General features: G+C 44.7%; 1 protein-coding gene across 11 annotated transcripts in view; it reads left to right on the top strand.

Moving 5' to 3' along the window:
- The window catches only part of LOC102308260 (RNA binding protein fox-1 homolog 3), a 436,461-nt gene that overhangs the window by 287,572 nt on the left and 127,602 nt on the right, over positions 1-21,287 (top strand). The window contains exon 1 of one of the 11 annotated variants that reach the window (XM_014334186.2): positions 3,644-4,245. The exons of the other annotated variants lie outside the window; for them this stretch is intronic. Coding sequence (XP_014189672.1) covers positions 4,228-4,245 — 18 coding nt within the window. The 5' untranslated portion in view covers positions 3,644-4,227. Of the gene's footprint in view, positions 1-3,643; positions 4,246-21,287 lie in introns of those variants that run through there. 11 annotated transcript variants of the gene reach the window in all.

Raw genomic sequence — 21,287 nt, forward strand, 5'->3', positions numbered from 1 at the left:
AATAATCCACAATACATTTAGTCATGCAGAATCACGTGAAAACAAACAATAACAGGTGCAAGTATGTAACACGAATGAGGTGATGTGCACAAATGTTTAAAGTAAACATTTAATAATATATTATAATATAATATGTACGTATAACAGACATAATGTGGCATTCGTGCAGCTTTTTGATGTCACAATGCAAACAGGCCTGGAGGATTAACACAAACAGACCACACAAGCTCGCAGTGTGAGGACACCTAATCCCCGCTGTCGTTAGGTTAACATCCTCCGTGTCGCTCCTTTGCACGGCGAGCAGCGGCCGAGCTCTGAGCCCGCAGGAGCACTCGTTGAAGTAAAAGGTTCGACTCCCGGCTGCGCCACCAAGGCGCGGCCTTGTGTAGCGCTCAGTGTGCCCGCTGCCGACACACTAGGTCCGCCCAGCAGTGGTATCAGCATGACACGCGGCAAGCCTTCACATCCCCAACACACAGCTCCTAATTACTGCACAGCCCTGCCAGTTTGTACCCCTAGGCCAGTACTGACTGCTCAATGCCAAGATGTAAACACTGCATTATTAACACGACATACAGTCTGTGCACACGGCTAGGTTTAATGTACTCGACGTATGTCTACATGGAGGCATTACTTTAGTGGGATTCTTTATGCGAAAGCATACAATGAATTTATTGTCTTCCAGACAGCGAGTTCCAAAATCACCAGATGGGCGATTTGCTGCGTATAGGGTAATGTATGCTTACAAATGATGTTTAATGATATCTTCCAGGGATAGGAAGCAAAACATTACCATTTTCAAGGCTAAATATGCAGGCTGTGTCAGAAAGCTGGAGATACAGAATTAAGTAACACACTGTCTTTTTTTCTTGTTATTTTATGCATATTTATTGGCTGCCAGAGCGTCTTGATGGCATTACACAATATCTCGTTTTTTTCTTTATGGCAAATCACAGTCCAAACATAAGCTTTGCCTACTTATCACCAATTCTAATATATTTTCATATGAAAAATCTCTCATGTGAGTATTATTAGCAGAGTGCTCTGCCCCTGCAAGTGCCGCAACTTCCTGTCAGTGTGAGAATAATAAGGGAATGGAAATGTAATATGAAACTTCTTCAGCACACAGAGATAAAGAGGAGAAAGGGCTTCGTTTAGCCGCTTGTTTCTGCCTGCACGGCCTTCCCCGGCGCCCTTTCCTCACGTGACGTGTGCTGTATAGAAATGTCAATACCTACCTGTGGAGCTGATGGAGACCCATAAATCGATAAAACGAGCATAGCTGCAGATCCTTGGCCACCAAGTTGTAAAACTGGTCACTCCATAAAGTGAAGTGTGTGATTAGAGAAAACCAGCCTGGCAGCATCAGAGTGGAGCCGCCGTCTTCCTTCGGTGCTCGCACCGGCTCGGTCCGAGCGTTCGGGCGAGCCGGCCGCGACTGTGGCCCAGAACCCCGCGGGGAGCTCGCAGGGATGAGAGCGAGAACTCTCATTGTCTCCTCTGGTGTCTTTCTAACGACAAGATCCGAGTGTGGCTCGACAGAAGATGCTCTGTAAGTAGCGGCGCTACGGACGAGAGGTGAGATCGGCATAAAATATTAAGACGGCAGATCTCGAGCCGGCGACGGTCGGAGACAGACGGACATTTTAGGCAGAACACTCTGTGTGTGAGGCCTTCACTTCCTCTTCAGTTTGAAAGCTCCATCTTTATAATGGATGGCGGAGTCTCTGGGGAGTGTCTAGACTATGGTGGGAAATCTAAATGGTTGGGAAAGCCACTCCAATGCTCTGTAAGTAGTGTGGAGTATGGGAGAAATGCAACTCAGAGAGGTGACAGGAAGAAGGGAAAAGCATCCCGAACAACACCGTGTTTACCTGCATTGCACTTCCCTTGGTAACGGGCGTAGATTCCTAGACAGGAGATGCAGACTTTACGTAATGCTTAAATGCCCTCTGATTCTTTTCTCCCCAACCCTAAGTGGCCTTAGCTCCGGACCGCGATGCTCTCTGTCTGCACCTACACCCACCCCCACCCGCTCTCTTTTTCTTTTTTGCCTCCGAACTCGTTCTTTTCCTGCTTCTCTCCCCCCTCAGTTATTTATGAGCACGACTTGAAATAGACTTCAGTATTTGATAAAAGCGTGATCCTTAATCTGAGTTGCCTGAGAAGTGCATTTCATTTTTATTTCCCATCAGAGATTGATGGAGGACTGGGGCGGTTATCCACTCTGTGATTGCTAATGTAAATCCATTGACTTCTGGTGGACATATATAAAGATATGGAAGCCTTGCATGTGCATCCCGTGCTACCAGCGGGGAGATTGCGTGCGTGCAAAGCAACGGAGATGCTGGTTTGTGCGATGTGATGGAGGGGGGTGGTGTAAGAATTATATGGCGCGTGTCTTGATTTATGAAAAGCTTCTTAAAACATCACAATATTTGCAAAGTTACTAATTGCGGTTCTTTGCCTGTGTGCCATTTCATATTTCACCGCTCACTTGTGCTTTTTCTGAAGGAGGAGGAAAAAAATAAAACGGGTGATAAATTTAAGATGACAGTTACACCATATGAATGAGGCCCCTTGTGTATCAATTCGCTCAAAGCCAGCTGCAAATCTAACTCGGGCTCCTTATGTGGCAATTACTGATGGGTAACATAACCTGCATATATCTGTTCTGTTCATTAGGCCAATGTGCTCTATAACTGGCAAATGTTCTTTAGGATCCTACAGCAAATTAGCTCATCCCCCAGGACGTCTTTTATTGGATGATCCGGCTCCAGAGGATGCCGCAAAACCACTTGAGCTCTCCGCAGCCTGCCCCGGTTGCCACAGGGTTAATATTTAAAAGCGCGAGCTCCCAGTCGTGTATTGATGATATGTTTTGAAAATTGCTGAGGCAGGCTCATTGTTACAGTGCTGTCTAGAAGATAGCCAATCCTCCCTCCTCCCCTCCCTCTCTCTCCCTCGTTCCCCTCCCCCTTTATAGCCGCCAGATGGAAAACACACTAAAGCATGTAATGTAATATAGCTTGGCACACACAGAGGTATTTCACACCAACTTCATCTGGCCTCTGATCTGCCACAACGCCACCTGAAAAAACAGTGCTTTTAAAAAATAAAAATAAAAATTTTTTCACCGAAACAAAAACGTCACCAAATCGCGAGTTCGGAGGAAAAGAGGGAAAATAAAAGGCAGAGGAGCTATCGGCAGCTAAAAGTAGAAAACAAGTGGAAAATAGGCTGCGCCTCCCAATTGCCTGTGGCATATTTTAAGGTTTTCTCTGAGAGTCTTTTTTTCCTTCAGCATCGCCTCCTTCTTCTTCTCTTCAATGAACTAAAACTGCCACAACTTCAATGCAACTCATCGCAGTCGCAGACGGTGAAAAGAAGAAAGGGGAGCGATCTGTTAGTCCTCCACTATCACCAGCATCATCCCCAACACAGCACCCCCCTCCCCGCAGAGATCCCCACCACGACTCTCAGCTTCCTGGTGTCCATTCCCAACCACCCCTCGCTCTAACTCTCCGCAAATTCACCACATGCCACCCCCTCCCTCACAACTCTCCCCCCTCCACCCCCCGCCTCCTCCCCGGGACGCTGAATTTTACAGTACCGTCTGCAGGATCCCGGTTTGTTCGGCGCACTCCTCTATGCAGAGCAACACGGCTCCGGTGGAGGAACGCTGGAGGCAGCTGTCAAGCGCAGGCTGCTGCTCCTGCTGCTCTAGTTGAGCCTCGGTGCCGTACCGACTGATTTCACATTCACCAATAAGAGACGGCACAGGGGGGAGAGAGAGAGACGGAGAGAGAGAGTCTTGAAGTGAGTGGTGTGGAGAGGCAAGTGGAGTGGAAGAGTGTCGAAAGAAAAAAGAGGTTACAACACCTCCCCAGCTCTCTTTCCTTTCTCCCGTCTGCTTTCCCCCCCCTCTTTCTTGTGTTGGCTCAAAAGAAGAAGAAGAAGAGGAGAGACAAAGGGCTCTTTTAAAAATTAACTGAAGAACAAGCTGCTTGTCAAGAGAAAGAAACGAAAAGAGAAGAAGTGCTGGGGGACCTCAAGTCAAGCCCCGTTGAACAGTTGAGAGGGAGGGCTGCCTCAGTGGAACAGGGACCAGTAAAGCTCTCTGTCCAAACGTTCGGACTCCTCTTGACACCCACGCTGGCTGGACTGGTCCCAGCGCTTAGCCCCGCTCTCCTCCACCCGTCTGCCCACACCTGCCCCGATTCCACCATGATGATGTACTTTTGGGTGAGTACCGCACCACTAAAGTGTGGGTATCTCCTCCTGCTCACACCGCTCCGGTATGCACAGAGTTGGCGTGTAGAACGTGTGTGGCGCATGTGTCAGAGCGTGTTGCAGCCCTTACATTATATACAGTGTGAGTTTGAGCGTGCGTGCGTGTGTGTGTGGTGCAGCGCCTCCCACATGCATGAACAGAGCTGATGGTTTTTCCACTCTCGTGTGTTTTATTGATGTTGGGTTGCTGCAGCCAGAAGCTACAGAGGCCTGTGTTTACCCGTCACATTTGTTCAGCCTTTAAACGAAATCGGATGTTTGGGTGCGATTGTTATCCACGCCAATACCTTCACGAGTTCGTCAACTCCCCCCCCCCGATTGTCAAACTACCCAGCATGCAGCTGAAACGGTGTCCCTCCGTCTGAGAACGACGCTCGGGGTCTTTCGGGGACACGTTGTGATTTCCTCGCCTGCGCTGTGTTTCCAACGCTTTTTGTGTGATATTGTTGTTTTCCTCGCCTATATATCTAAGTCAGGCAGAATTTCATAAATTAAATGGCATTAAGCGCAGAATGAGGATAATTACAGATTGTTAACCAGAGCTGCTGATTAATTCTCTTTGAGATCATGTGTGATTAGTCAGATTGGTTTTGTCTCCTCGGTGGTTTGTATTCTCACCACAACAATACCCGCCCAACGCTCACTCTGCTTTTGCATTTGTGCTTCTTCTTCTTCTGCTTTTTAATCTAAATTTCTCACTGATGCACACTGCAGATCACTTTAATCCCCCCAAGTTTTGCTAACTTGTATTTTGTACCTTCACAGAAATACAAAGTAAATGAATATTTTCAGCCTTGCCACTGTAAACAGTCTGAGCTGTGATGCAGTTGGCGATATGTCTCCTGCAGACCGTGTGTGTGTCTGTGTGTGTGTAGCTATTGATCGTTAGTTCACATTTCTGGGGAGAGTGCATCTTTTTGGGGAAAAGCTACTTTACAAGGATGACTCCATTATGAATGACTTTCTACTCGAACCACTTTTTTAAAATATGGAAGTGAAGCAAAACATGAATAAGCAAAGTATGCTATGCACGTTATGAATGAAACAGCCCTGGCTATTGATTCAGAGCTCACGTTTCTGGAGAAAGAGGATGTTTGGGGGCCAAAGTTGCTCCAAGTGGTGACGCGAGCTCACATTCGAGCCTCACGCGAAGCTCTCCTTTTGTCTCCGAGCAGAATGGAAGTGACAGGACGGCGTATGCTTTCCAAATTCTGCCATAACTAAAAGAACGTAACGCAGCGTGCGGTGCTCGTGTGCTTTCCGAGGCCTCGCTGCAACACAGGCCTCTTTGATACTCTGAGCTTTCGCCTTGAGATGTTTTCTGGGTGTTGATGCTTATTGAAAGAGGCTCATCACTGTCTGCAGCAGCTCACGGATCTCCACCTCCCGTTTCATCACGTATTCCCCCTCCGGCCGGTCAGAGTGATGACCACACGCAGATGTAGGCTGAACAGACCGAAGCGGTAGTGCTGGCAGTTTACAGCCCTGCAGGCTCATCACTGTAACATGAGGCTCCGTGTACTGCAGTGGGCTTACTCTCATCGTGTTAAGAAAAAAGAGCTTATAGTACAGGAGCTATTGCATCTGGGAGCGCATCCATTATGCTAAATTAAAGTTATATATCTTACTACTTTCGCTTTCTGCTCACTTGAGAAGCAACATTATTTTGCTGAAAGCGTGGAGTCAATACATGACTCATGACTCGTTTCATCATTTTGCCTCTAAAACTTCAAAATCTTTGAAGACTCTGCATTTCTGAATGATCACAGAAGCCAAATGTCTTTGTGATGATTTTTCACCCAGAGCCTAAAAAGAGGTCAATATTTCCACAACGAGAAAATCAGACGAGGAACAAAGTGATGAGAATGACTGATTTTTAATTAACCACAAGTAAAAATAACCAAATGATAATAAATTATTAGCTAATTTCTAGAAGTTTTTAACGTTTCCAGCTTTCAAGTATGAGAATATGTCTTCCTCCTACTTCTTTATCATAGGACATGGAATATTTCCAGCTTTTTGACTCTTCTTTGGACAAAATAAACAATATGACGAAGCAAACTTGGGCTGATTTAAAAATGAGACGATTTTTTTAAAACGTGTTTAGCTCAGCAAATAATTACTGGATATTATTGTTTGTGCAGGAGCCTCTAAAACATTTTGCAGACAGATATTTTACACAGGAGAAAATTTCCACTCGTAGCTCTCACGCAGATGTAGCTGATGTGGGCTTAACCTCGTCTGACGATGCAGACTGACTTAAATATTTCCACTGTGCAGGAGCGGGAGCGACTTCCTTGTTGTGACATGAGCCACCATCATGTAAAGGTTTCTACTGGCCTTTAAGGATACCATACGGTTTTAGGATTTAAGGGAAATTATTTGGAGGACCAAGCCTTTATTGGGGGTCACTGCTGAGTGTTTTAAAAGTTTAAAAAAATATAAGGAGTCCGGCTTCCCACAGCACTCCAGGAAGTGGAATTAAAGAATTATGGATTTCTTCTCACCTTGTCTGAATTTTGCGTTTCCTCAAGAAAAAAAAAAGGTAAAATTTGAAACACTCAAAACATTTTCTGGGTTACACAAAAATGAAACTGCCAGGGTGTAATAACACTTATGAGAAAAGCAACATCCCATCCAGGGAATGATTTACTATACCATACCTGGAGTGCATTTCATGTGTGTGTGCGCGGGAGTAAGCGAAGTTGTGTTAGTCGGCCAGCATTTAGCTGCGAGAGGAGGGTGCGACTGGCTCCCGTTTGAACTGCAGGTGGCGAGCATTACCTGCGGTCCCTCCGGAGGCCTGTCAGCCGTGCATCAGTCTGGGGAACCTGCAAACTCCCCTCATTAGAATATTTATTCACCAAGCAGATGTTCTTATCCAGGGCAATTACCTTTGGCTTACATTTCCCTGTTGCCCACTGATATAGATGAATGTGTATACAAAGACGTCCCAGGTTATGCATGGGACCCTTGGGTGCCACCCACCATTCCCCGCATATGCGCGACGGGCAAGCCGGCGACCGTCTGGCCTGCCACGGTGTTCAACCTAAAACCCAAAATCAGCTCCACTGTGGTAATTGGAGGAAGTGGAGGCGACATCTCCTGCAATGGCCATGCAGTGATGGAAAGATGGCCTGTATATCATTCTCTCCACCCGGCTGTTCCTTTGCATTAGAGACAGAGAGAAAAAGGGAAGAGGCATGGAGTGGAGAAACCATGCATGCTTCTGTCCTCCCCTCAGTGTGATGAATAATTTAGCAGTGCAGGGCCCTTGCTGTCGAGTAGAGATGGTGGTAATGGGGAGACTGGATATATATGGCATGCCAAGGAGCGATGGTTTACGTTAGACTTCCCCAACCAACGCACTCGAGTGCGCCGCAGACTGCTCACACGGCGTGTTTGGCCTGTTTTGTTTTTATTTATCGGGGAGAAAACCGAACCAAACAACAGCGGACGTCGATGCGCGGCGGCTAGCGGCGGGGCTGGTTTGAGGCTCTGGAGCTGTGGCCATTAGCAGGAGTGCATTCCCTTTAGGCAGATGTTCAATCTCGGGCTGCATTCAACCAAAGAACAACTTGGTTGACTGAATTGTGCCTTCTCTTCAACCGATCGAGGGGAAATAAAACTACAGGTTATCGCTAGATTAGCTAAATTGGTCTCGGTGTACTCGACCTGCAGCCTTATTAGCCTAGATGAATTATAAATAAACACAAAAGGCCTGTATTTATAGCACACTGAATCACGCTAGGCTCGTCGCTGTTGTCCTTAAGCGATAACAGCAAAATCAGATGCAGATGCTAAGGCGTCCTGTAAATAACCATCACACCAAATAATAATATTAAGATATATTTAAACCCAAAGCAGGAAGTCTTAAACACAAATTTTGGAGGAAAAGTCCAGGACAGACAAATTGTTCTACCCTTTCTAGCAGTGACTAGTCAACGAGATGATTGAATGTTGCTGCCCTTGCTAGTCTGCAATGAACAATGGCTGCAAACTGCTGGTTCTAAGACGCCACGGTGTTCGGGTGCTGGAGTGCTTCAATGGGTCGCTGAGGCGTGTGGGCACTAGCCTGCAGAGAAAAAAGGCCGCTACTGGTAGCTACGCTAAAGTTAGCCATACTGATCTGTGACTGATTTGGCATCATGCTGTGCACTGTTATACGCCACGTAACGTCGGAGCATCAGTTGAAATCCAGTTTGATTAATGAATGTGATTAATGGTTTCAGAAGGCTTACAGTTTAACCTGGCCTGTGGGTTTGAAGTTAATGCAGTTTTTTAGGTGTGTTTTTACTTTAAATGGACTAGTTGGACTTTTCTCTCCCATTAACTGAGTAGTAAAGCAGGATTTAGATGAAACGCGAAGCTGCCGGTTGAGCTGTGAAATGCAAAGAGCTGCAAAGTTTACGCACGGTCATCTATTTTAGCCAAACGCAGTGTCGGTTAGTTTTGAGCCAGCTCTGATTAAGAAATGAAGTTTGGATCACGCAGTCTGCCTTCAGCTGGGCAATTTTTTCTTTTTAGAGGAAGTCTATTCCTCATGCTGCCAAAAATAATGGATTAATTCTCCTAATGAAAATAACACCAGCAATTGTCCAGCCAATCAGAATTGCAAGATCAGGTGACCATCCAATCAACCAGCCGACCTGAAGACCACAGCCTCACTTTAATTAGGACGTGCATGTGGTGGAAGTGATATGAAGGTAGATTTCCTTAAAAGATGAAAGCAGCGTGGAGTTTTAGGCCCAACTCTGTGCACATATAAGAAGTCCCGTATGCATTTCATGTGCATGCATATGGCCTGGTTGCAAATGCTCAGAGAGACGTCTGCAGCCTGACCAGCAGGAAATGTTGAAATTCGTGATGGACAGCATAAAGAGGCAGAGCTGATCAGCCATTCTGGGCGGGAGAGCAGCGAGTCCAGGCCGCTGGTTTCATATTGCAAGATGAAGTGCTCGCGATCGTTTGTTAATGTATTAATTGATCTGTGTCCTTAGACGGGAAAATCAGAAGTAGTGTCACGTAGGCTCTTTAGTACTCCCCGAGACGCCTTCATTAGCAGCTGCTGGCCGACTCTCCACCCCCATTACAGGACCGTGTTGCCACACACTTTACCTGACTGCTGTAATAACTTCAGACATTTCTATCTCCCCGGCAAGACCTCCGACAGCCCGAACAGTTTGAGGGCTTAACATCAAATGTGAGGCGCTTCTTTGAAAGGCTTATACTGCAGGTGATTCACCGCGGGGGGCCGCGTGCCGTTGTTTTGTCTGCTGGTTGTTGCTCTCTTTTCCTTACGAGTTTGAGTAACGGCTGTTGCAATCAGTCATTAACTTCCAGCTCGACGTTTTATAATCTGGACGGCACACATGCCTTTGTGGCAGGGCTGATGTAACGACGCTGCTACAAAGCTGAGCTAAGGAAGCAATGGGAAGTACATCCAGGAACTGTGTTATCTCTTTAACCGCTAATACCAATGAGGTTCTAGCAACTTCACCGACGAGCAAATTGTATGGTTCTTTTCCAGTGTAATGCCAGCTGCATAGAAAATCAATTCAGTCAGAAAAATGAGGCTAGTAGGCTTTTATTTTCCTCCTTTTTCGGGATAGCGGGGCTCCACCCTTTGTGCTCTGTGGGATCATTAGTAATCAGTAGCTTTAACATTAATTCTGTCAGCTTTTGGTCTCTTCCCCTTGGGGCTAATGGGTCTAGAGCCCAGCTAATTGTGATTAGGCTCTGACAGCAGGTTTTACTTGCAGGATTTTCACACCACAGTCCTCTTTGATATGAGCTGCACAGCTGATAAAGAGATTAGATACAGGAAGAGAGAGTGTATGGAGAGGCGGGAGGAGGTAGGTGTTCTTAAACTACAGAAAGACACCTACACGGGGGAAATCACTGGTGAGTTTAGCAGAGGAAAATAGATCCGGACGCAGTAAAAGCCTCGCGCTCGCTTATTGCACCTGCTATCATTAGCGCTTTTGTACACATGGTCAGCCTCCCAGGGAAAAGTCATTATCCAGCTGTGCTGTTATTTTTCTGCTGTTTTCTCCTAGTGGAGTGTGACTTCAGGGCTATAGCCAGCGCACCCTTTAATGCCTCCAACACAATAAAGGACTCTAGCCTTAATGATGTGGGATTGGATGGCCATGCCTCAGGTTGTCCGGGGGCTTGTGAGCTGTTACTGCGAGCGGCCATTTTGCCTCGCCGCCGCCGAGGCTCGGTGTCAATTCAAGCCCAGCCATTCCAGAGGAGGCAAAAATAAAAATCTGATTTAATGATTAACTGCGGCTGCGTTGTTTAAAGGGCCCTGGCTCTCTATCTCTCTCTCCCTTTCTTCAGGCGAGCGAGAGAGTGAGGGAGCGCAGGCTGAAAAGCAAAACAACGAGGAGATGAAGGAGCCAGCGAAGTAGTAGGATGGATTGTTGCCAGTGCACGCCAAGTTGCCAGAACACGAGGCGATATCGTCTGTTTTTCGCTCTTGACTGAGTGAACAATCCTGCACGAGTGAATCAGGAGACGTGCGATTGTGCAGGATGATGTTCAAAGCACTCATTTTACATCTTAATGACTCGGAGGATTAAATATTAAGGTTACGGCTTCTCCGGCAAATGAAACTGGAGCAAAAGTTCAACGATTTTTTTTTTTCCCTTCCAAATTTTAAACAACACCTGAGCTTTAGCAGCAGGACGACGAGTGCGTTTGCGCATCGTAGCGTTTAGAAGAGGCTGCCTTTTCTCCCTTCCTTCATTTGAACAGAAAGACCTCCAAAGCCGAGTCATATGCTGCTAATTCTATTTTTCAGCCTTGTTATTAATTTATTCAACTTTTCGCGGTTGCCCCGTTGCACCTCCAGTAACTCCACAAGTCTCTCACGGCAGTCCTTCATCCTGCTCGGCTGCATTGCAGCAGAAGGCGTGCACGCCGCTAACACGCCTGTGCTGTAGATATTGCCCTGAAGTGTCAGCTCTCACATACAGAAAAGATTGGAGGAGAGGCCCCTGTGAGAATGGCAGCAACATATCCGCTGGCAACCTGCCACGCATGACAAGAAACCCACTCCTGCCCCTCTCTCACAGCAACAAATGTAATTTGTGTGTTTCCCCCAATTTTAGACTCGAGTACTCGAAAATCCTTTTCGAGTTTTAGTAAAATTAAATAGAAAACCTGTTGGAAGGTTTGTTTGATTTTTTTAGCAGCTTTATCACTTTAGTTGTTTTTAAAGTTATAATGAAGGGAAATATCTGAAAAGATTTAAAACGGGTATTATCGTTAAAGGTAAATGACTCACTGTCGTGTGGATGTACTGACCAAGTGTACTGCGTAAGTAAATGATATTTTAAGTGTTATTAGTAGTTTTCATAGATACATTGTTTTTAATAGTTATCTTTAGATTCCATCCATTTGTCCAGGTCGTGGGGGGAGCAGCTCCTCCTCCTTCAGACCTTCTGCTGGGACACTGAGGTGCTCCACAGTCATGTGTGTTTTATTTGTTTTACGCTCTTAAATCTTTTGGGATGTAGGCCTAATTTTTTTTCTGTTTCTCCCCCAAAAACAAACAAAAAACAGACTTACTGTGTGTCACCTTTCACCTGTGCATCAGTTCAGGGTCAGCAGGTGTGTCTGTTGCCTTCCTCAAAGATATAAATGTCAGTTTGGAGGGTTTTCATAACCCAAAGGTTCTTCTACTGTACAGTAAAATACACACATATATATTTGATTAGCTACTATATTTGTAAGACGCTCAAGCTTTGGAAGTGCATTCAAGGATACATGCTGAACTGCTGTTTCTTTGTCTGTATATAATAGGACATTTCTTCAAATTAGCTCGTGTCTGCACCCGTCAATATGTCTGTGCCAAATATTTAAATGTTTACTAGAACATGTCGATGTTCTAAACAGATCCCACTGCAGCCTGGACCGACCGCGTTCCCTGGAGCACGGTGGCATTTATAAAACACATGGCAGTAAAACCAAGTGAACAAACCTTATGTGTGGAAGAAGCAGCTGAATGCAAACCAGTAGCTGTAGATCGTACAAATATATGAATATGACGCATCATCTGGCTGCTTCTGGTCTCAGAATCGGCCTCTCGGGATGACGGTCTGACAGTTCATGTATGGTAAAAGCAATAAGCCTGTTTTACCATATATGGTAGAAATCTGTCTAATTTCTTGTTATTTTTGTGTATTTGATGAACAAAGTGTTTTTTTTTTTCTTTTTTGGGGAGTTCGGTGTCAGACCTGCATAATTATAATACACACACGAACACCATGGTCAGCTTTGTGCAGTATTTTGTGTTGTTAATGTTTTGGGGTTTTGTATTAGTACAAGGTCCAACTTTGTAAAAAACCACTATACTCCCATCTAATGCAAACTATTCAGAAGCATCCAAGTAGCTTTTGTGCTAATTGTGAATATTGCAGTTAATAAGACTGCAAATCCAAATTCTGCACAGTCGCATGGTTCAGTGAGAGAGTAGTGGATGCATTGTTGGGCAACAGTCTGCAACACTGGTGTTTTTAATGCATATGTTTTTCTATGTGGGTGCAAAGACTGTGCTCAAAGCTTGTTATATACTCTTCTCAATCAATCGCAGCCAGTGTAACCCCCTCTGTCACGTAAAAGGGGGTTAAGAAACAGTGTGGCACACAGGCTGTAAAATTAATGGTAGGAGAGTGACATTAGTGTTATAGGTTATTGACCGATTTCATGGAATTTATGACCCTAATCGAGTGGCAGTGTCAAAGGGAATGAAGCAAATAAGAGTGGCGCTGACAGCAGAGCTGCGCTGTGGCCACTGGACACCACAATTTGAGCCTTCCCAGTAAATTGTGGCCGGGACTTTATAAGTCTCTGCGGAGGCTGCTTTCACTCCGCCTGCCCGGGTCCCGAGGCCATGCCCCTGGCCTACCTCCATCCTCCAGGTCAGACACAGGCAGTCTCAGCAGATGATGAGAAACGCTACTTCATCTCACCTCGTGTCAGGCTTGGCCTCTCACGGTGTCAGCCGCTGTCTGCGCGTGCACGCGTGTGTGTTTATGTGCACGCACTCGCGTGTTTGCTGTCAGAGTGATTTTTGACTGTGTTTGTCTGCGGTGGGGGAGGTGTTCGTTCTCATGTAGTTTTCATGATCATTATATAACCTGCGGTATATTTGCAGCTACTGGTGTCTATTTCCATCCCTGTGAGAGCTGGTCAAAGCTCCTGTTTAAGCACCGACTAGAAACAGAAATATTCAGCGACGCGCAAACGGCCAGCCCCATAAAGATGATTGAACTCTCGCTGATAAATAATTCTTATTGAAAACACGGTATAATGTGACAGCGTTGTCATTTTATCAGGAAAAAAATGAATACAGGTGAGAGGATAACAGGACTGTGGCCAAAGATCCCAAACACCACTTTTTGTTTGGTTTGTTTTTTACTGCCCTGAGCTGCTTTGTGCACAGTCTGTGCCGTGATACCACAGAAGAAGAGGCGTCATACGTACGCTTTCATAAAGATAATGTATAGACGTTTCTTTGATGTCAGTCGAGGGTCTGCTGAAAAAGTAACGCAACTTTTTTGGGACTGCTTGTTGAGTGACTGCAAAGCTACCGTCACAGTTTACTCGTGACCCTCCAATGCAGTTAAATTGATAAGGAGCTCTTTATACTTTAGTATCTGCTGTTGCCGTCCTGCAGGGGGATTCTCCAGCGTATAAAAGGGAATTTTGGATGTTTTGGGAAAAGATCCAAAAAGACTAGTAGCCATGCAAAACAGAATTTCTAAATAGTTCTGATAACACTTGACATGCATGGCTCGGACATGTCATAACTGTGCAATAAGCTAACCGAATGCCGACTTCCAAATGCGCTCTTAAATCATTTGTGCAGCTGCACAGCGCGAGCGCTAAACAGAGGGAATGAATTAAAACTTAAAAAAGACTCTCTTCACCCGGAGACGCTTCCATTCATCTAAAAATAGAAGCTGACATTATCTCGTTGTTAACAACTTGGCTCGGACCTCCCAGCGAGCGGCGACTCGGCGCTGCTTGTTTACCTGGGGTCCTTGGGGCTGCGTGAGGACGGTCAGCTGCGGCGGCGCCGTTCTGCCCCAGCGCTCTGCGGCTTTGTGCGCTGGCTTTTGTGCGGCTCTCTAACCTGCTTTAAAAGCCCTTTAGTGTGCTTCTGACATGTTGCGCTATCACATCGCGGCCTCGGCAGAATGTACGGAGCCATTCAGACACTGTGCAGAGTGAAATGAGTTTTATCCAGCGGTTGACGATTGAATGTAATGGCGCTCTCTCTGGGGAGCAGAGTTTTCCATCCACTGATGTTCGCACTGATACGACGCAGCTCTGCACTGCTGAGGAACAGCTTGGTCTCGGCTCTTTTAAATTATGCATTTTCATGACTAGAATATGGGAGGCGAGCGTACCACTCCTGGACGTTTGCATTAAACAAACCCGATGCAGTCTCTCGCGCGTTACGTAATCTCTACGCACGCGGCTGCGTTGCTGTCGTTGCATCTTTTTTTTCCTTTTTGACTTTTTTGATTTAGATGCAAAAATCCGAACGAAAGCTGTTTTTCTCCGGTTGAAAAAAGAGAAAACATTAAACGGAAAACGACTCCGGATGGGAATAAATAGCACTGATGGTTTTTGAGCTGATGAATGACATGTAATAAAACTTCATATCTATACGAATGTCATCGTTTGGGATTTGAGGGCATCCGTGACAGCTTAATTCTAAGAAACAACCGACAACAAACAGAAAATAAATTTCTCCGCCGCGCTGATTGATGATGTGCCGACAGCCCCCCCCACTCCCCCGCTGTTTTTCATATAGTGATGAACATATAAACAAGGACAACCCTTTCCTCTCCTCATCATCAGCACCGCTCTGGTATTTGACAGAGAGTGAAGTGGTGTGATTTTTAATTAAAAAGAAAATTCAATAACCTTATCAAGACTTGCCATTTTAGTTTGAGGAGTATCGATCAGCCGTTCAGTTATGCAGATCTGCCGCTTTCATCTTCTGGGCAATTCTGCACGGTGGCCTCTGGTTACTGAAAAGATCTCGTTTCAGAAAATCTATTTCATATATTATTTAGGTTATGTTTAGTTCGGCTTACAATACAATATTCAAATATGTTGTCGTGTGCGGCGTCTTAACATCACGGGCTGGAGGTTAAAGCGGCGCGACGTGGAGTTGTGAAGCACGTTAGCATAAAAGTGTGAGCAGGTGAGCGCCATCGGCCGGGATTCAGGACGAGATGGACAAACTCCCGCCGGTCAGAGGGGGGAAACTGTGCCACTGATGATCTGTCGCAGCAGGAGGCTAATTGCCCGCACACCTCCGTGTATCTCCCTGTTTCTTTGCCTTTTTTCCCTCTTTTTTTTAATTTCAATATGTCTGCTAATGGAATTAAAAACATGTTGCCAGGGGTCTTTTGCAATTTGGAAAATAAGTCCATTAAGTTCATTAATTTAATAATGGGCAATAATAATGAATAAAAAGTATTGCTCAATTAGAGGGGAGCGTACGGTTGGCTGTTTCACATTCATTCGAAATCACCTCAGTGTGCAACAGCTTAATGAGATTATAATGGAATTGATATCGCATAGGTAGTGAATTAAACCGTTACCAGAGAACCCATTAGGAATGAAAGTCTAATCCTGAAACACTTGTCACAGCTAAAATAGGCTTCTACTTTTGTTATTAGCCGTCAATCGAAGTGGCGGGCTCTGAAGGTGAATCTCCTGTGACGCTGGCCACGATGACGATGATGAAACCCAGCGATTGTCCTCGATGCGGGTTAATGGCGGCGAGTGTCAGGCGCTCCCTCGGCATTTGTTTGGTACTGTATCACTGCTGTATTGGTGGCGTTACACCACCGCTCGGGTTTCATGGCGAGCGTTTCCAGACCAGCAAAGCTGCTGAGGGCTTCAGTTAAAATTACACAGACAGCACATTCATAGTAATCTAAAAAGGTCAGGATAAATTACACTGCTTATTTCAGTGAAAAAGGCGGGTAATGCGATCCGCCGTGAGTAGTTTTTCATGCTGGCCCCAGTACATTCTCTCTGGGCTTATGGCGCAGATTTGACTCTTTGACTTTTACACGCTTGACACTCGATGTCAATTTACCGTCTCGTTTTAAGACCGGGAGGGACCGGCCGAGATGAACTTTTCCCTTTCGTCGGGATATTACAATAATTTGAGGTGTTTTATATCCGTAATGGCTTTTTTACAGGAACACTTAAAATAATGTGTCGTTGGAGGATGTTGTTAAAATCAGAAATAGATTGGTTCATAATTTAACTTTTCATTTAATGCGGGTGCAGCGATACACCTTATAAATCCACATTATCAGCAGTTTGTGCAGCTTCAGCAAGGCAAGCATGTCAAAATGTCTTATTAGTGTCACTCTTAATGTACTATATATAATGTATAACGTCCTATATATAACGGATTCAATCAAAAATGAGATCCCTGCAGTTTGAGAGATGTGGAATCGTGATATTAATCAGGGAAAAAAGAAACAATTTGCAGTACTTTTTAAAGGCATGCCCTTGGCTGAAAAATGAGCACATTCCTTAGCCCGAGCCATCCTCCTCCTGGAAGATATAGTACAATAAAGATGATTCACATTGCTATATCTGTGTTTTTAAAGTGGAAAAACTTTAGATTTTCCACATAAGATGCTTTCATGAATTTACAATGAGCTGTAAAGTGAATGCAGCATTTTTTGTTGTAGAAAAACAAGCAGCGAAGTAAATGACACGCTGTCCAAAGCATACAGGTGTGTTCCGACTTCCTCGGAGTTCGGTTGCGTAAGCCGGTGAAATCTCCTGACACGCGGCACTGTGCTTTACAACCTGAGTTTATTTCCTCATCCTGAGTCACTGTGGCAAAAAAAAAAAAAGCAGTCGAATGATGATTTTTGGAGGCGGCGAGGAGCAGGGATAGCAGCACTTTAAAAAAAAATGAATTAATCAGCAGGGTCGTCTGCGATATGAAAATAGGCCTGTTTGTGTTTGTGACTGAGAGGAAATGAACGTTTTTAGAGGGAAAATGAGACAAAGAAAGGAGGAAAGTACCACACATACAAACTTGAGCAAAGTAAGAACTCTTCATAGCTGTACGTGTGCGCTCATGAGCGAACATGTGTGCGTTCTTAATTAATATTTAAGCCACCTTCAGCGTACCCTGGAAAGGAAGTAAAGGGGATTGTGTTCTCATGGATCCTTTAATCCTCTGAATTAGCAGTTTAATAACAAGAAGCCATTTGTAGATTAGTAAGATCAAGCTTCCGAGACGTGCTTGTGTACAATCTACTTAAATGCTTTGATTTTTGATGTAGGAAAACTCCCCTCCAACACGCCGCATATACAGTGAGCGCGCGAGCGTGCGCTCGTAGCCGTCGGGCTTCTGCTCATATTATTTTATCGTTATTTCATTATGTTTTAGATTGCTGCTGAAAGGATTGAAGCAACGGGGGATTGATCAATAGCAGCTTTTGATTGATCAATATCATAAATCAGGCAAAAATGCAAAGACTTTATTGATGTCATCCTCTATCATGTGACAGTTTTCATCAGAGTATAGGAACGCTGCTGTTCATCCAGTTTCGTGATTTCAAAGATTCAGTTTTTCCTCATAGATCAACTCGTGTTTTCAAAAGTTTTCATTGTTGCTTAGCAACTGTGTTACCCAGCATGCACCCGGGCATCTTTATTCTTGCTCGGCATCATTTTGCCTTCGTTCTGGTTACATAGTTGCCATCTTTGCAGCAGAATTAGCATCAGCGTAATTCTGTAATTCTTCTCGATCCAGGTGCGTGGGTGTGCCAGGAAGAGACTTTTAATACTTCAGCATTTTACAAGTTTCTAAATTAAAAAAAAACACTTGAATGAATTTTCCTTTTTTGTGTTTTTGCTCCTGTTCTCTGTTATTTGTACACTGCTGAAGCCTTATGTTGAATGTAGTGCTACACCTCTGCGAAGCACTCGATGTCTGATGGGTGCTATATAAGTAAATTGCCTTGCGTATCCTTTAATAAGGTAGCGACTTAAAAAGACCTGAAATCAGATGGTTTGCTAATGTTTAGTGTTTAATCGGCCAGTCGTGACGGCAGTGTCCCCAATTCAACTTCCACCACATCGCTCTCTCGCTCTTTCATAGTGTATGTATGAAAAAATATATAATATTAACTGATAGTAATAGTTACTTTAATAATTATACATTGCATTATGTATTTTATAATTGCCAAATAAGGGATAATGGGACCATCCTGACAATATTACAGGTGTTAAGGACGACTTAATGGTATCTTATTATTCTGTGACCCCGCCTTCAGACACTGCTGTTTGGTCTGAGCTGCTGGTGTCTCAGAGATAAACACGGCGTCCTTTTCCTGGTGCTGTGATGCTGCTGGGACCAGTTCCTAATCCTTACGCGTGGACGCTTGGATGGGACCTTTTGCTGTTGCGTTTTAACATAAAGGGCAACTTTAAGCATAGCTTTTTTTATGTGCACATGACTGTCTTTTTCAAAAGCTAACCACTGGTACTGGTGCTTGAATCTAACCAATAAACTAGTGAAGGTTAACACCCACCTAATTACACAGGTGTTACTGTGTTATAATAGTCATCCAGTGATGTTTACGACTGGATTACACAGTAATTATTAACTGTTTACAATGTTTTAAGTTGAATTTTACAGTAAGCATTCACATCCATAGATTAATTACAACACTTTTATTAAGGAATAAAATATTACTATTATTTTTTCATCATTTCCATGTTTAATAATTATTAACTAACGTAGTTGAGCATTTATTAGCAGTGGATATTTGAAAGTTATGTTGAGCCAAAGTAAAGTTTTCAGTCTAAATGTAAAGTGAACGTATTTGGAGTTTGGTCTGATGATTGATTTGATTTAATTACTGCGTCATGCATAAATTGTATGTTCAGGCCGAACAGGCTTCCAAAGCACCTGAGCGGGAGTAGCAACATACTTACAAATAACAGTAAACAAACAGTCCATCCACAAAGGTAGATTCATTTGAGCTTTACAATGATACATTTCTAACTTGGCATTCAACGTCGAGGTCAGGGTTGGTTTGTGATTATCAAAGAGCGAGTGCTGTCCACCGCCGGCATGACTGACGTTAGCCTGCTGACCGCAGGGGCAATAAAACAGTCTGGAAAACCTGCAATCAATTTTATGACTTTTCAATATTTTTAAAAGTAAATGAACTTGTTGTTTAAAAGCTTCCCAGCGCTTTGCATACAGCCGAATAAGCGAGTACATTACATAACCACTAAATAAAGCTTTTTAGATTCCTGTGTATCAGATGGGTTTAATCATTATTTGTATTCCTTCCTGGTTAAACTATAAAAAGCCTGACTAACTTGAACCTAACGTTGCAGTGTTCATATATACAGTATCTGGTTCGTATGTGTGAGCCTGCCTCGGCAAGTGTGTAAAAGTACACTGGTGTGTTTTGCATGAGCACACACACACACCTAGATCCCATCTCCTCTATCGGTGCTCGGCGTCATCATTTGCCAGTGATGACAGCCGCCTCTGTTTAACCCGCCGCAGATCAGTGAGTCAGAGCTACCGTGTTTCTAATCATCCCCACGCAGAAAATCTCCGTCTTTGTTGGCGTTCGCTGATAGCGTCGGTGTTATCCCCGACTCTCCCACCCGGCCAATATCAGAGATTGATTGCTTTTGTCTTGTTATCGGGGTCGTTTAGGTGAGATTGACACATGCTTGCAGGATAAGAAGGCTCCGAGGGGCTCTCAGACTGGGGGGGGGGGTCCTCAGTACGATACGGTGGCACGCCGTTAAACATGCATGCTGACCTGCATGAAATGTTGATGATGAATAATCGGCTGCATCATGGGGACTGTAAATAGGTCAAAGTGGCTTCGGCGTGCCTCACTTTGTTTTTGAAGATATGCATTCAATCAGACGCTCACTGCATCTGCTCGTCTGTCTGAAGCTGCAAGCACATCCTCAGCCTTTCAGTCCACCAAGCCGAAGCAGAGCAGGAGAAATAAAGACCTCAGTCGGGCGAATGTTTGTTGCGCACTGAATTTCCTCGGCCACTCTGCTGCTTGGCGGTTGCCGGGCGGGGTGGCTTCATGCTCTGCACACTAGCCACACATCCTAAATAATTCACACTCTACTTGAGAATTCTCCAACGGACTCACTGCCGCCATTAGACACTCTCTGGCTGCCAGTTTTTCTTCTTCTTTTTCTTTTTTTTCGGGGTGCTTGTTTTTCACATTCTGACTTCAGCATTACAACCAGAGAAGAAGACGGCGTGGAGGGGTGTTGAGGAGGGGAAGAAATGAAAAACGAGTAATATCTCAGGTCGATGAGAGTTCATGGACAATCCAATATATAAAAGCGAGTTTACATGCATAACACTTCAACATTAAGATTTTTCACAGAGTTCAGCATATTTTCAACAACTCTCCCTCTACTAGTTTTTTTTTTTAATCTGAGACGCCTCTTTGACAATGTCTCCCTCATGCAAAATGCATGAGCGCTTGTGGATCGATACAGGCCCTTTAATCTCTCTACATAGACAGCTCCCGCACTCAGGCGTTGAACCCACACCCATGGCTGCCACCGCTGCAACCCAGATCAGAGGCCAGGAAGAGGGAGAGCAATCTGCTCAAGCCACGAGGGGGTTTCAGCCTCTGAGGTGGGCAGGATGACTGTGGACTGTCTCCAGCATCTTCCAAACAACACTTGGCCCATACCTGATGCTTCCCCAAGACATTAAAGTCTGCTTGCAAAACAGGTACTACAGCTGGAGTGGAGGCTTGAAGAGTACTTTTTAAAACTCACCACCGCTGGGAAGAAGTCTTTGTGTGTGTGTGTGTGTGTGTGTGTGTGTGTGTGTGTGTGTTTCGCTGCGTACCCTATGTGGCTTTGTGCACTTCACTCTGTTTATTTACACTTGTTTGTGGAAGTATTTCTGT

The sequence above is a fragment of the Haplochromis burtoni genome, unplaced genomic scaffold (assembly GCF_018398535.1).
Source record: "Haplochromis burtoni strain Fernald_Lab_line unplaced genomic scaffold, NCSU_Asbu1 Contig_68, whole genome shotgun sequence".
NCBI classification, from domain to species: domain Eukaryota; kingdom Metazoa; phylum Chordata; class Actinopteri; order Cichliformes; family Cichlidae; genus Haplochromis; species Haplochromis burtoni.